The following is a 12,118-nucleotide window of genomic DNA, read 5'->3' as shown; positions in this document are numbered from 1 at the left end:
TTTATTTCCATTTTACATGTCACGTCAATCCAGGCAGAGCAGGATACCACAGCTGTATTTTAGCCCTCAAGAATGTAACAATACAACTGTAGCTTGTGAATGAAAAATATCTCCAACTTGTCCAGAACTCAAAAGTGTCATTTCAGCGTATGTTCCTTTTGCAGCAAAATAAGCACCAACTGTGCTACTCACACAGAGGAAGGATCCTCCATTTTTAAATTTAAACGAAGCAATTATTTGACCTGCCAGAACACAACTTGGACACTGAGGGAAGCTTGCTTCAGAGCTGCTGCTTGTTGAACATTACATGAATTCTCACAAACAGCCATTCAAAAAACTACTTACACATGAGAAAGACCCAGGAACATGGTAATTGAGGGGTACAGAACAAACCCTACTTCCCTTGCATCAAAGAAATAGCAAGCTATTCTAACATCATAAATGTAAGATAGCCACAAGTACAACACAGTATAAATGTTAGAGGGACACTGTGTTACACAGCACACATGCACCAGCAGGAAAGTCTTATCCAAACACACACATTCTACTGCCTTAATCAAAAAGATAACTTTTTGTCATGCTAAAAATGTCCAGCTCTAGAAACATGTTAATTCCAGAAGGAAAAAGTCTCTTCTTGCCTTACCTTCAATTAGTTTTGCTCTAAATAGTTAAATCAGATATATATATATATAATCAGGAAACTTGCATCAAAGCAATCCTCTACAAATCTTCTACAAATTTATTAATAAAGCAGGCAAAACTGAAAAGTGTTGAACAAGGGGCTCTCCTTACCTTCAGCACAGCAATGAATGGTACAAAATTAGCCCTCTGAAGACCATTTTTATAGAGATCTGAAAGAAAGGAAATCAGTACCATTTTGCTACTTAGTCTTAACAACGTCGGCTTATCTTCTAATCTAGCAAACAAAACTCAGTGTTGCTAGAGACAGGAGGAGGAACAAAAGGCAGAAAAGGAAAGCTAAAATCCATTTCTCTTTGTTTACTGTATGAAAATTCAGTACAATCTTAAGGAAGAAAGGAACATCCTGAGGAAGTGTGGAAAAGGCAGGGAGCAAAAAATTACTTAGACCTCTAATGACATATAACTAATTCTAGCAGAAGAAATTAGAGTAGCATCTCTTTTAAAGTAAGGGTATAAAAAAATATTTGTAATGCTGGGTATACGTTGGTACAGACTGTAAGGCAAAACTATGCAACTGCTAAACCCAAGTATTGGGCAGAGGGCAAAAACCCCACATAAACTAAAAATACACAATTTTTCTTTACAAAGTCAGCATCGTTCTTGGTCAGTGCACTGTGGTGCATTTATCTTCTAGCAATTCTGCCAGGTACACCTCCTGTTCAAAAGCAAGAAAAAGGATCAACCCTAAGGCCAAAAAACTGAAAATTAAATTAATATGTAAACTTAGGCAAAGTTGCTAAAAATATAACTGAATAAAGAAAAAAAATAGTATGTCATGTAACAAAATGCAGATCTGCATCATCAAACAAAAAATACAAATTAACAAAAACAAACTCCAAAGCAGAATTTTTCACCTGACGTATCTCTATATATTTAAACAACATAAACTTTTCTTCTCTGGAAATTATCCAGCTGCCCAACAAGTTCATAATAGAATGACTTCTTCTTTGAAAACACAGTCACTTAAAACTGTATGATGAGCTGCTCTGTTTCATTAATATTCTGAAGCCTTATAAAAAGGCAGTATAGCACCTATACCTGATGGAAGGAATGAATAAGAGAACACAGACAGCTGGCAGAGATATCACCAAAATGCCACACAAAGCACATGCCAGGTTATGATTATCCCTTATATTCCCCATAAGGCCTGAAGGCTACAGCTACACTAAAGCTTTTATGCTTTACCAACACCTGATGGTGGACAGAAGATGCTGCATGCCTGAGACACCAGCAGGGTACCTACAGAGTGGTTTTCACAAAAGTGGATATGTACACAGAAACATTTAGAAAAATTATTAGTAAAGGCAATTCCATACCCTAATTACTAACAAAGTTCTAGGAAGCCATGCATCATGCTCATTCCCAACTCAGCAAATCAGGATGGTTATACATTTGTTAAAATATATAGCAATCAATTGCGTATTTACTTGCAAAAACTAGTGAACATGTAACAGTAGTGTAAGACAGCTACTCCCATTAGTTCTTCTGGCTAATATGCCTGTGAGCTTTGCACCATGTCTCTGTTTCGTGAGGATCAGAAAAAACCCAGTAATTTTGGTGGAGAAATGAAGCCAGGACTCCTCAAATACAATCTTAGTATATTCCCCTGGGGCAGGAGCTCATCACAGTTACATGTATCACTAACAGTCAGCAGCTGGGCACATCTGCTCTCTAACGAAAAAGCCACTCTTTTTTTTCTGTGCCCACAAGAAAAAAATCTCTCCATTTAGTCTTAAACCTCAATGTGGCATATTACACTAACCCAGCTCTCGATGTCAGACGCACCATGAGCATGCAGAAACAGTGACCAGAGAAGAGAGAGGCATCGGCCAACACCTGGACTGAAACACAGCACAGTTCTGGAGATGCTGCTCTTGACATTCTCTGGGGTAGTTAATACAGGTGGATGTTTTTCATGTTGATACAGTGACTTAATATACATTAAAAACACCCATGTAACAATAAAGGTCGATTTAAAACGTTGGCTACAATCCCCAAGTTATGATAAAAAAATTCTCCTGAGCTTTAAAGAGCAGCGCTTCAAAAAACCAAAGGATGGCTCTCACGTGAGTAAAGCACCAGCATTCAGTCTGTCTGTAGTCAAACCAACTACAGGAGGTACAATTTCATCTTGTTTGGTCAAAAAAGCAAAATAAGCCAATGGGAAATTATTTTCTCCCCTAATAAAAACATTTGGGTAGGGTTTTTTGGTTGTTTTTTTGTTTCTGTTTTTTTTTGCTAATATAAAGTTCACTGTAGAATTGCACATTGTTAGTGGTTGTCTTTTACTCAATTAATTTGGGTAAGAAAATAAATGGTAGTTATAGTTAACAATTAACTTCAGTATTTGAAATTGATCAGTCCAAAGTGTCGTAAAAGTTTATGCATTATGCTAACTGCTAATGTCATGCAATACAAACATTTTTCTTCTCTACAAAAAATTACAGTTACTGCTTGATTAAAACCCTTACAGATTTGAGGACTTCATAGAAAGATCTACTTAGCTAGTCACTACAAGTGACTAGTCACCGTAAGAAAAGAGGTAGGAATGGAAACAACTCTCCACTTAAGTAATTCCCTCAAACCAGCTTGTAAGAATGTAAAAATGGCATCTTGATAAATGACTCTCCCTCAAGCTGGTGGATCACATCCGCAATTTTCTGAGTTAGAAACTGGGAAGGAATGTGATCTCATTTGCCTTCTCTTCTGCAGGATATGATCTTTTCCTATCCTTAAACACATTCAAAACAGATGGTATTTTAACCCTCCTCAACCACCCTGTCCCCAAATACCCTCTCACTGGTTTGGATAGAGTAGAGATGATCAGAAGACACAGAAGGTTTTGAGGGTAGTGGAGGAAAGAACACTTTGAGTTTGAGATAAGGAGGAGTAAGATTTAGTGAAAAACCTTTCTTCCTTAAGAACAAGAAAAAGCGGAGGACAAGCTGGAGTATCTCTGGTTCTCACAGACTAGAGAGTTCATTAGTATTAAATACTGTATGGTATAAATACAATTGTTTTGTAAGATACTGAGATTCATTGAATTTGGGTAATACTGGTAGAATGTTTGTTTTTACCTTCTGGCGGCCTGTTAGATGTTGCCACAACGACAACCCCATTTTGGAAGAGATTTTCAAAAAGCTGCTTCAGAATCATGGCATCAGCAATGTCAGTGACCTGAGAAGACAACACATTTGTTTTATCTTGCTTTCAGCTTCTGCTGCAATAGATCTGCAAGTGGCTTTGTAGCTAGGAAAATGCTTGTTAGTGAAAGCCATGGAAAAAGATTCTAATTATTGCTTGGTGAGAAAAAAATAAAAGGGATAATTAATAAGCAGTGAATGTACCACAGTCTTTCAAAACTTGCCCACTCTTTATTGCGGAACTCCACCATTTCTTTACCAATTGCTAAATGATTCCGTGTTAACTTCTATTATAAAACTACAGGTGGGAGACACAGAAAACAGACCTAAACATTTAAGAGCCTACTTAATTAGGAACAACATGAAAAAAACCCAGAAGATAGAAAGAGATACACACCGGCTGTTTTACATTTCTATTACCTTTGAGGCAAAGGTTTGCAGAGGTGAATTTAAAATGGTCATGAGACTTCAGAAATAAAGACAAGTAGCCAACTATACATAATCAGCTGCTGTTGAAAATAGAATGATATGACATAGATACTATTGTGTGATTGTTGCAAAAAACAATTCAACAGATGGCCCATCACAAAAATAAGCAATTTCATTGTTCTTTTTAAGTGCCTTCTATTACTGTCCATGAATAATCAAAAGGCAGGCAGTCACTTCCAGCACAGTCAGCCTCTTCTAACCTTCAGGCACAAAACACGAATGAAAAACAAAAATGGGTAGGACAAGTGATACTGGGGAGGGGTAAGGAAGAAAAAATGACTAAAAGATAAGCCATTAAGTAAAATTTCTTTAAGTATCTTAATTTTAGCTTAACAAATTTGCTTTATAGTACCAAGAAATAAATAAAGAAAATTACCAATAATAATGCTGTAAAAACAACAACAACAACAACAACAACAAAAAAAAAAAAAGAAATTTTTCTGAAAAAACAGCAATTCATATTCTACAGGAATTCTCCACCTTAGTATGTAAACAACCTTTATGATCATTACACTTGATTCTCCTGCAGTCCCTGTGGTTATTATAAAGACACTTGTTGCATTTTGACTTACCAAAAGAGACCCCAGTTGTGAGGAAATAAACCAGTGGTGGCATGCTGGGAGTTACACACACCCATTACACAAGAGATTGCTGTTTTCACCACCTTAGATGTGTATGCTGTGATGGCAATACATGTGCAGAAAGATTTTAACTAGTATAATTTTTTCTTCTACTCCACACCCCTCCAGCCCCCATCATTCTCCCATTACTAAATTACTTTTCTGGGCAGAAAAAAAGATAATTCTACACTAGAGACTTAGGTAAAAGACTTAGGTTACATTTCTGGCAGCTAGTTTCGAAGCAATAATTTTGTTAATGAACTATATATACGCACTAGTTTCCTTCTTCCAAAGATTGCTTCCATTTTGTTCTAGGAATGCCTTAATAGGATTTTTTTCCTTTTTAAAAACCAAACCTTTACACAATCTGTAACAGACACCTCAGATGCGCACATCTCGAATCCCTAAGATCTGCTATTAAAAAAAAGTAGTAAGTCACTATTGCACTATATGTTTAATATACCTGCTTATGTTTCACTTATCAATAATTTATTTCTTCTGAATACTAAAATTTAGGAACTTCTCCCATTCCTAAAAACCCAAGACACACAAGGAATCACTATAAATGTGCATCTTAGGGGTGACTGAATTTCTTGTACCACAAAGCACACCTAAAAGCCAAGTTCTAAAAATCTATTACAGAAGCCACTTTGTTACAAACCTTTTTGTTTAATAGTACTACAAAGCATGCTACCTTTAGAAAACAGGGAACGAAAGAATATTAATGCTTGCATAAAACAAAACAAAAACATTCTCTTATTAATGACAACTCTTATTTGATGCAGGATTCTAAGCTCCATTACAAAAAAAGGAAAAAAACCCCACAAACCAAACCAAAACAACAATAACAAAAATCAACAAAAAACCCTCTTGAAAGTTCTGACAAAAAGCAAGAGCCATTTTGAGGACCAGGATGCAAATATGAGCTCTTTTTATCTAATACACTTTAGGAAAAACAAAAAGATTTCAACAAGGTAAAGCAGGTAGAAGACAGTAACTATAGGATCTTAAGTTCTCATGGTTTTTACTGTATCCAGCATTTATTGCAACTGATAATAAAAGCAAAGGCTACAAATTACCAATAAGGAGAGCCTGCTAGGGGAGAGAATGGAGAAATTTCATTAGCATTTAAGAGAAAAAAGAAAAAAAAAGGAAAGACACTAGACTAATAGTTAATTTACATGTGTAAGTGCCGGAGACTCAGTCAGCCACTGATTGGTACAGTTCCATGTAATGAATGACAAACATAAGCATGTATTATCAGCAATTAGTACTAGCACAAAAATAAGGGCCTAATTTTTATTAGAGGCTTTTAATAGAATGCAGGTTAGTAAAAACTCCCTAAATTGTTACTTCACTTTTGTAATCCAAATGGTACCACTGGTACCTTAAGGCTAACTCTGCACTATCACCCAGCTTCCCAAGAAGGAGGGCCTCTGGTTTCATTACTAACACTAATATAGCTTACAGTCCTGTGCCAAAATTAGAGCTTCTAATTACCTGTGTATAGCTATTTGGTCATGGCTAGCCACCCCTGTGTTCCGAGACACCATAGTTACAAATGGCTTCGTTTTAGGGGTTTTCTTCAAAATGAAGACATTTTTAGAATGGCTTAAGACTTTTGTGATTAAAAAAAGACTTTAATATTTCCAGTAAGCTGTATGACAAAGATCAACAAGACATAGCGATGCTTTAATAACCTGACAGCCTGGGGCTCAGGCAAATGCTGACAAAATCCTGCTTCAAAATGGACAAACACAGAAGCATAGTGCCATCACTGAGGTCCTGGCCACCACACAGTATTTGCACAAAGCAACATTAAAACATAATTTTTTTTTAAATACAACAATACTTTGGAACACAGAAAATTACTTTCAAAATAAGTACTTAAATATTTTTCTAGATAAATTAGTCAATTCTCCTCTTGCTTAACAGTTCTCTGGGCTTTGCATGAAGATTCACTTCAGAAGACTTCTGTTTTGCTTTAGCCCATTGTCAATGAGAAAATGCAACCTCAGCAATGCTTTTGTCTTCTGAAGTTCTGCATTTGGTTTCCCCTGAAATATGAGCATTAACAATATGTTTTGCTCTCCCTGTTTAAAATATCACTAATCCATTTTGTTCTAAAATAAATAATTAATTTCAACTTATTCTCCTTTTTTTTGTTCAGCAGTTTCAACTTGAAGTGTTTAAAGCAAATATCAATAGTTTTTTGATGGTGCCTCCACACACAATTATTTTGCAAAAGCAACCCCACTTCTCATCTGTCAAAACAGAGAGTTGCTTTGTCCACAAGTCAGAGCAGTGTATATTCTGAGCCTGCAGCTCTTTCCAGTTTCATTTTAATCTAGCAATTCTTTAAATTACGAGTAAATCAAACTGCAGGGAAATAAAGCCATGATCTCCACTGCAGAAATGAGCTGCAAACATCCTGAATTAAATACAGCTCCTTATTATTAACTGTGTCACCATGCAAGCAGCTCTTCCAGTCCCTGCACTGCTTTATGATTATTTAAGCATAGGGTTTCTTATCCCAAATTCAGTACCTTCTGCAAAATTTCAGAAAACTGGAACTCCTCTTGAATAGGCAAAACCTGTGTAGAGTTCCACGTTACAAAAAATCAGGCAAGAAACCCAGCCATTCAGAAATTTGTGAATTTAGAAAATTAGTACACCCAGAACAAGTAGATTTAAAAAATTCACATATTAATGCAAAGTCTTGGAAACACATTTTAAAGAATAGTTCTTGTAATAATTTCCCAACTGTGACAGTCCAACAAAACAGGTGATTTTTACAACTGAAGTCATTGGTGTACCTCCAGCAAGTCAGCAGGGGGAGCAGGCAATCGACTTGGGAACCAAAAATACCATAGTCTCTCCCTTTAAAATGTGAAAACATGACAGTCTGGAAACACCGCAGTACTGTAACATGAAAGCAGTGAGCATATATACAGAAAAGCAGGTATTTACACTAATACATGGTACAGCCTCTTTCTACCATTTGAGCATTTAACACCATGACAGTTAACACCTCCCTCTCCAAACCTTCCCATTTCTTCACAGTGTTAAGTACAATTGTATTTAGATTTTACACTCAAGTTTCAGAAGCCCAGCATAATCATATTCACTAGACAGAGCACAGATTAAATGATCAAACAGCAGCAATTGCAATGACCCCACACATTCTGAAACCACAGATCAAAGGACCATCCCTGCTTGAAAAATGCAAGAGAAACTTAAAATAAGAACAACTGTGACTTGACCAAAATTCCCTTCATGGGAGCCGACCATAGAACAGTTATTTCCTCAAGTGTGCAGGTTTGCAAAATAATGGCTAGGAGATATAAACTGCTCCATCCATTTCAGAAATGTATTCATTTCAGACCATAACAGACAATTTCCAATTAACAGATTATTTTACTGCTGGTGATTTGAGAACTAACATAAATCTGTCCTTATCTTGCTCTGCACTTTCTCTCTGAACTAAAAAAAAATTCAGCTGGTTAAAGCTGCCAAATACCTCTCATTTTTTTATTAAACATTTTTATAAAGAATTTTACATTTAAGTTTGTGACACGCCCTTAAAACAAAATTCACAAGCTGTGTCAAACAAATGAAATAATCAAGTTAGCTTGGGCAAAGATCATTTTATAAGTTTATTTTCAATTTTCACATCTAATTCAATAGAAGTTTCTTAAAATCCTTAATCACATTGAGAGTGTTTGTTGCATTATATGAACTACAAAAGCAAAGATCAGTGGCAAGCAAGTATCAGGTGGCACTGTACAGACTCAGCACAGGATGATGGTCCCTGCCCTGAAGTATTCATGAGCCTCTAGACAAACTCTAACACCTCCTGGTATGATCAGTGACTGGACTGGTAAACAAAGGCACTGTAAGGGGACTTACACTGCTAACTTGCATCTTATCTACTGTGGAAAAAAACCCAAACCCCACCATCTTCAAAACTATGAAGTGACTTCTACTCTTTAACTTCTGCAGGTCACTACTGGCCAGTGAATCAAATACTATATTAGCAGTAACAAGTATTATATTTTAAGACCAAAAGTAATTTTATGAAGTTTCCCTTGAAGTGAAGGAGTAATTTATGACCTCTTACCTGAAACTCATCAAAACACAGGAGAGCAGCCTCTTTGCTTATTTCCTCTGCCACTGGTGCTATTGGGTCATATGATTTGGCCATAAATCCTGCTTTTCTCTTTGGCAAGTTCTGCTTAAGGCGATGTATTCCTTAGATGATAAAACAGAAAAGAAAAAATATTTCTTATTTCTTTTTCTAAGATAGGAAGAATAAAATTATTTAGCTAACAAATAAAAAGTAAACTGGTCCAGTAAAAATAAGAAAGCTTCAAACTTAATCCAGTTTCAAGACGATAAAACACTTTTTAACCATATCCACACAACAGTGGAGCTAAAAGCTCAAAGATTTTGTGATTCGTATTTTGTTTAGAAATAAGCAAACCAAAAATCAAAAATCAAAAACGTCTTGAATGCTATGCACCTATACTTTATTTTCTATAAACTTATACAAATTGCAGTTTTATCTTGCTCTGAAGGTATTCTTAGAATGCATTTAGCTAAAAGAATGCAGGTGTAGTGACACAGTTATACTTCAACATGTGAAGATGATGATACTGGCACAAGGTAAAATTAATAAATCCATACTTTACTGTCTCATGGATTGTATTGCATCTGACTATAAACAAACACTCAGAAAAAAAAGATCCTGCAGCAGGAAGCTACCTTTGTTAAGATTAAGCACAAATGACAAGAAATGAAAACATAAAATCTCAAGAGTGACCCAGCAATGATAGGAAAGTGGGCAGTAAAAAGTGGCTCGAGTTATTTACACCAGTGAACGCTTCCCAAGAAAAATGCAGCTGTCACAACACTTGTAAAATACAGCAGTAGTTAACAATTTGACAGTATAATAAGGTCATAGCATTTAGAAACAGAAGCAAGTTTTAAAGTATCTAGAGCAGCACCTCTGTCAAAACAAAGCACCTTATTCAGCTGATCAGAAAATTTTCTGAAATTTAGGATGCACTTCTTTCTATTACTTTTTTCCTCTAAATTACTGACAGTTTTACTAAGTTAGTCAATCAGAATAGTTCCCATTCTCCTTTGGCATTTATATCTGATTTAGTGATTGCTTATTCAAAATACAGATTGAGTTTAACCTTTACATTTTCAGTTTCAGCAATTGCCTTTTTCAGATTTCATAAAAAGCTAATTGGTACCTGGAAAACATTTAGTTAAGGATTTCATTCTAAACAATACACTTGAGGTATATATACAATCAGGTATACATATTTTTCTTTCAGAAAAGATACTTGAGAAATAATATGCAATTAATATCTATGCTGGTATGATAGACAATGCTAAAATGCTTTAACTTTTCTCCTATTTTTCTTACTTTATACTTAAATATTTAAATAAAACTACAGTGATTAATATAAATATGAGACAGACTTTTTAATAGAGACTGTATTTCATAAAATTCTTGTCAATACCTGTGTCTGCACTTACTCTGGTGTACATCCAACATGAAGCCATGAAAATGGACTCTCTTTTTCCTTTCTACTTCTAAGTGAGAATAGAACATGTCCATCACCATTGTCTTTCCTGTGCCTTCAAATAAGAACAACAAAACACACTCAACAGGTAGTTAATTTAAGAGCAGTATGTACTGATTACAGATTATTGCTTGTTAGCTTGGCACTAATGAAACTATAATTTTCCACAGAATAAGTACAAGACCAGACTGCTGCGAGGAACAGTTATGTTTTCTGTTCAAAAACTTGGAACAACTGCATTTTTATTTTTCTGCTTTAAAAATTTGATTCATACAGAGATGGCCCAAAAGTTGCACAAATTACTTCCCATATATCCATAAAACATATTAGTATTTCCTTTCGAAAGCAAGTATGTTTTCATGCTGCACTGTTGCAATTAGAATATATGAATTTTCTCCCACAATTACTTCCCAAATTCTTAAATTGCATTCTTAAATATTAGTGAATGGGTAGTGCTGAAACAATGACACAGCTTTCAGCATTCAGGATGTAATTATATTAAATAACATCATAATGTGGAAGAAAACGAACCCTGTAAAATTCATCAAACCAATAAGGCTACATAAAGCTTTTAGACACTTCAGAATTTGAATAGACATGCATCTAGAAAAAATTCCATTGGATGCAAATGAAACTTACCAACATCTCCATAGACATAAAGACCTTTTGGGGGTTTGGCTTTGGCAAAGAGCTGCAAGTCAAGAGAAAAAGAGTAAATACAGATATGGGGTAAAATAAAAGCAAGCACATGGCTGTGATGAAGTAAGAAAGTAGCTACACTTAACCACAACAGTAGCACTAGATAGCAAAGTGTAACCTTGAACAAATCATTAGGTCAGAATTCGTAACTAATGTTACAGTTGTACAAATTCTATATAAGCAGCAAAACATACACACAGGGCTTGGGATTTGGATTTTTGGGGGTTTTTTTAGATCATTGTGAAAATATCCCTATCCCCAGTCCTAGCATAAGTGCTTTTTAATCAGAACACATAAAATGATTCAATGTTTCCAAAGCCACCATCATCAAATCCTTTCCCTCATTAAGCCCTTTGAGAAAACAGTCCTAGAAAAAAAAGGAAATAAAGTTAAGGAGTATTGTACTATTCATAGATATATGCACTAAATACCTATTAGAGCAGGTCTGCTAAAGAGATAAACTACTAGGATTTAGAAAATCAGGACTGCAAAGCCCATGAACATTGTACGTCCTCTTTCTCTCAGCTTTGAATATTAAATGCAGAATCATCTCTGGTTTAAATATGATTAAAATCAATGGAGTAACAGTAAAAATATGTACCCATATACACATGCATGTCTGTATATGTATAAATATATAAACATCTAAAAAATGTATTTTCAAAGTATGCCTTTTATTAACCATTTTTTCAAGTGAGTTACTTTCATGTGGAATGAATACTGCTTAAGAATTTTAAATTTCTTAATATTATTCAGGACATATATTATGACAGCTGATGGCTTATTCTATTTTACTCAAGTATATATTTTTATGGAAAAACTTCCAGTAATGCCAAGACTTTCAATTTGAAATAGTCCTCTTTCCCCT

The 12,118-nt window shown here is 35.1% G+C and overlaps 1 protein-coding gene across 1 annotated transcript in view; it reads right to left on the bottom strand.

Moving 5' to 3' along the window:
* Nucleotides 1–12,118, bottom strand: part of LACE1 (lactation elevated 1) — a gene marked incomplete at its 5' end in the record, with an annotated part of 59,902 nt that overhangs the window by 39,813 nt on the left and 7,971 nt on the right. Inside the window, 5 exons of the mRNA XM_017739405.1 lie at nucleotides 793–851; nucleotides 3,780–3,879; nucleotides 9,075–9,205; nucleotides 10,505–10,606; nucleotides 11,191–11,242. Of these exons, the coding sequence (XP_017594894.1) occupies nucleotides 793–851; nucleotides 3,780–3,879; nucleotides 9,075–9,205; nucleotides 10,505–10,606; nucleotides 11,191–11,242 (444 nt within the window). The remainder of the gene's footprint in view (nucleotides 1–792; nucleotides 852–3,779; nucleotides 3,880–9,074; nucleotides 9,206–10,504; nucleotides 10,607–11,190; nucleotides 11,243–12,118) is intronic.

Source organism: Corvus brachyrhynchos, unplaced genomic scaffold (assembly GCF_000691975.1).
Source record: "Corvus brachyrhynchos isolate BGI_N302 unplaced genomic scaffold, ASM69197v1 scaffold14, whole genome shotgun sequence".
In the NCBI taxonomy this organism is placed as follows: Eukaryota; Metazoa; Chordata; class Aves; order Passeriformes; family Corvidae; genus Corvus; species Corvus brachyrhynchos.
Note: the sequence above shows the minus strand (reverse complement) of the source record. Positions and strands in the feature narration are given on the sequence as shown.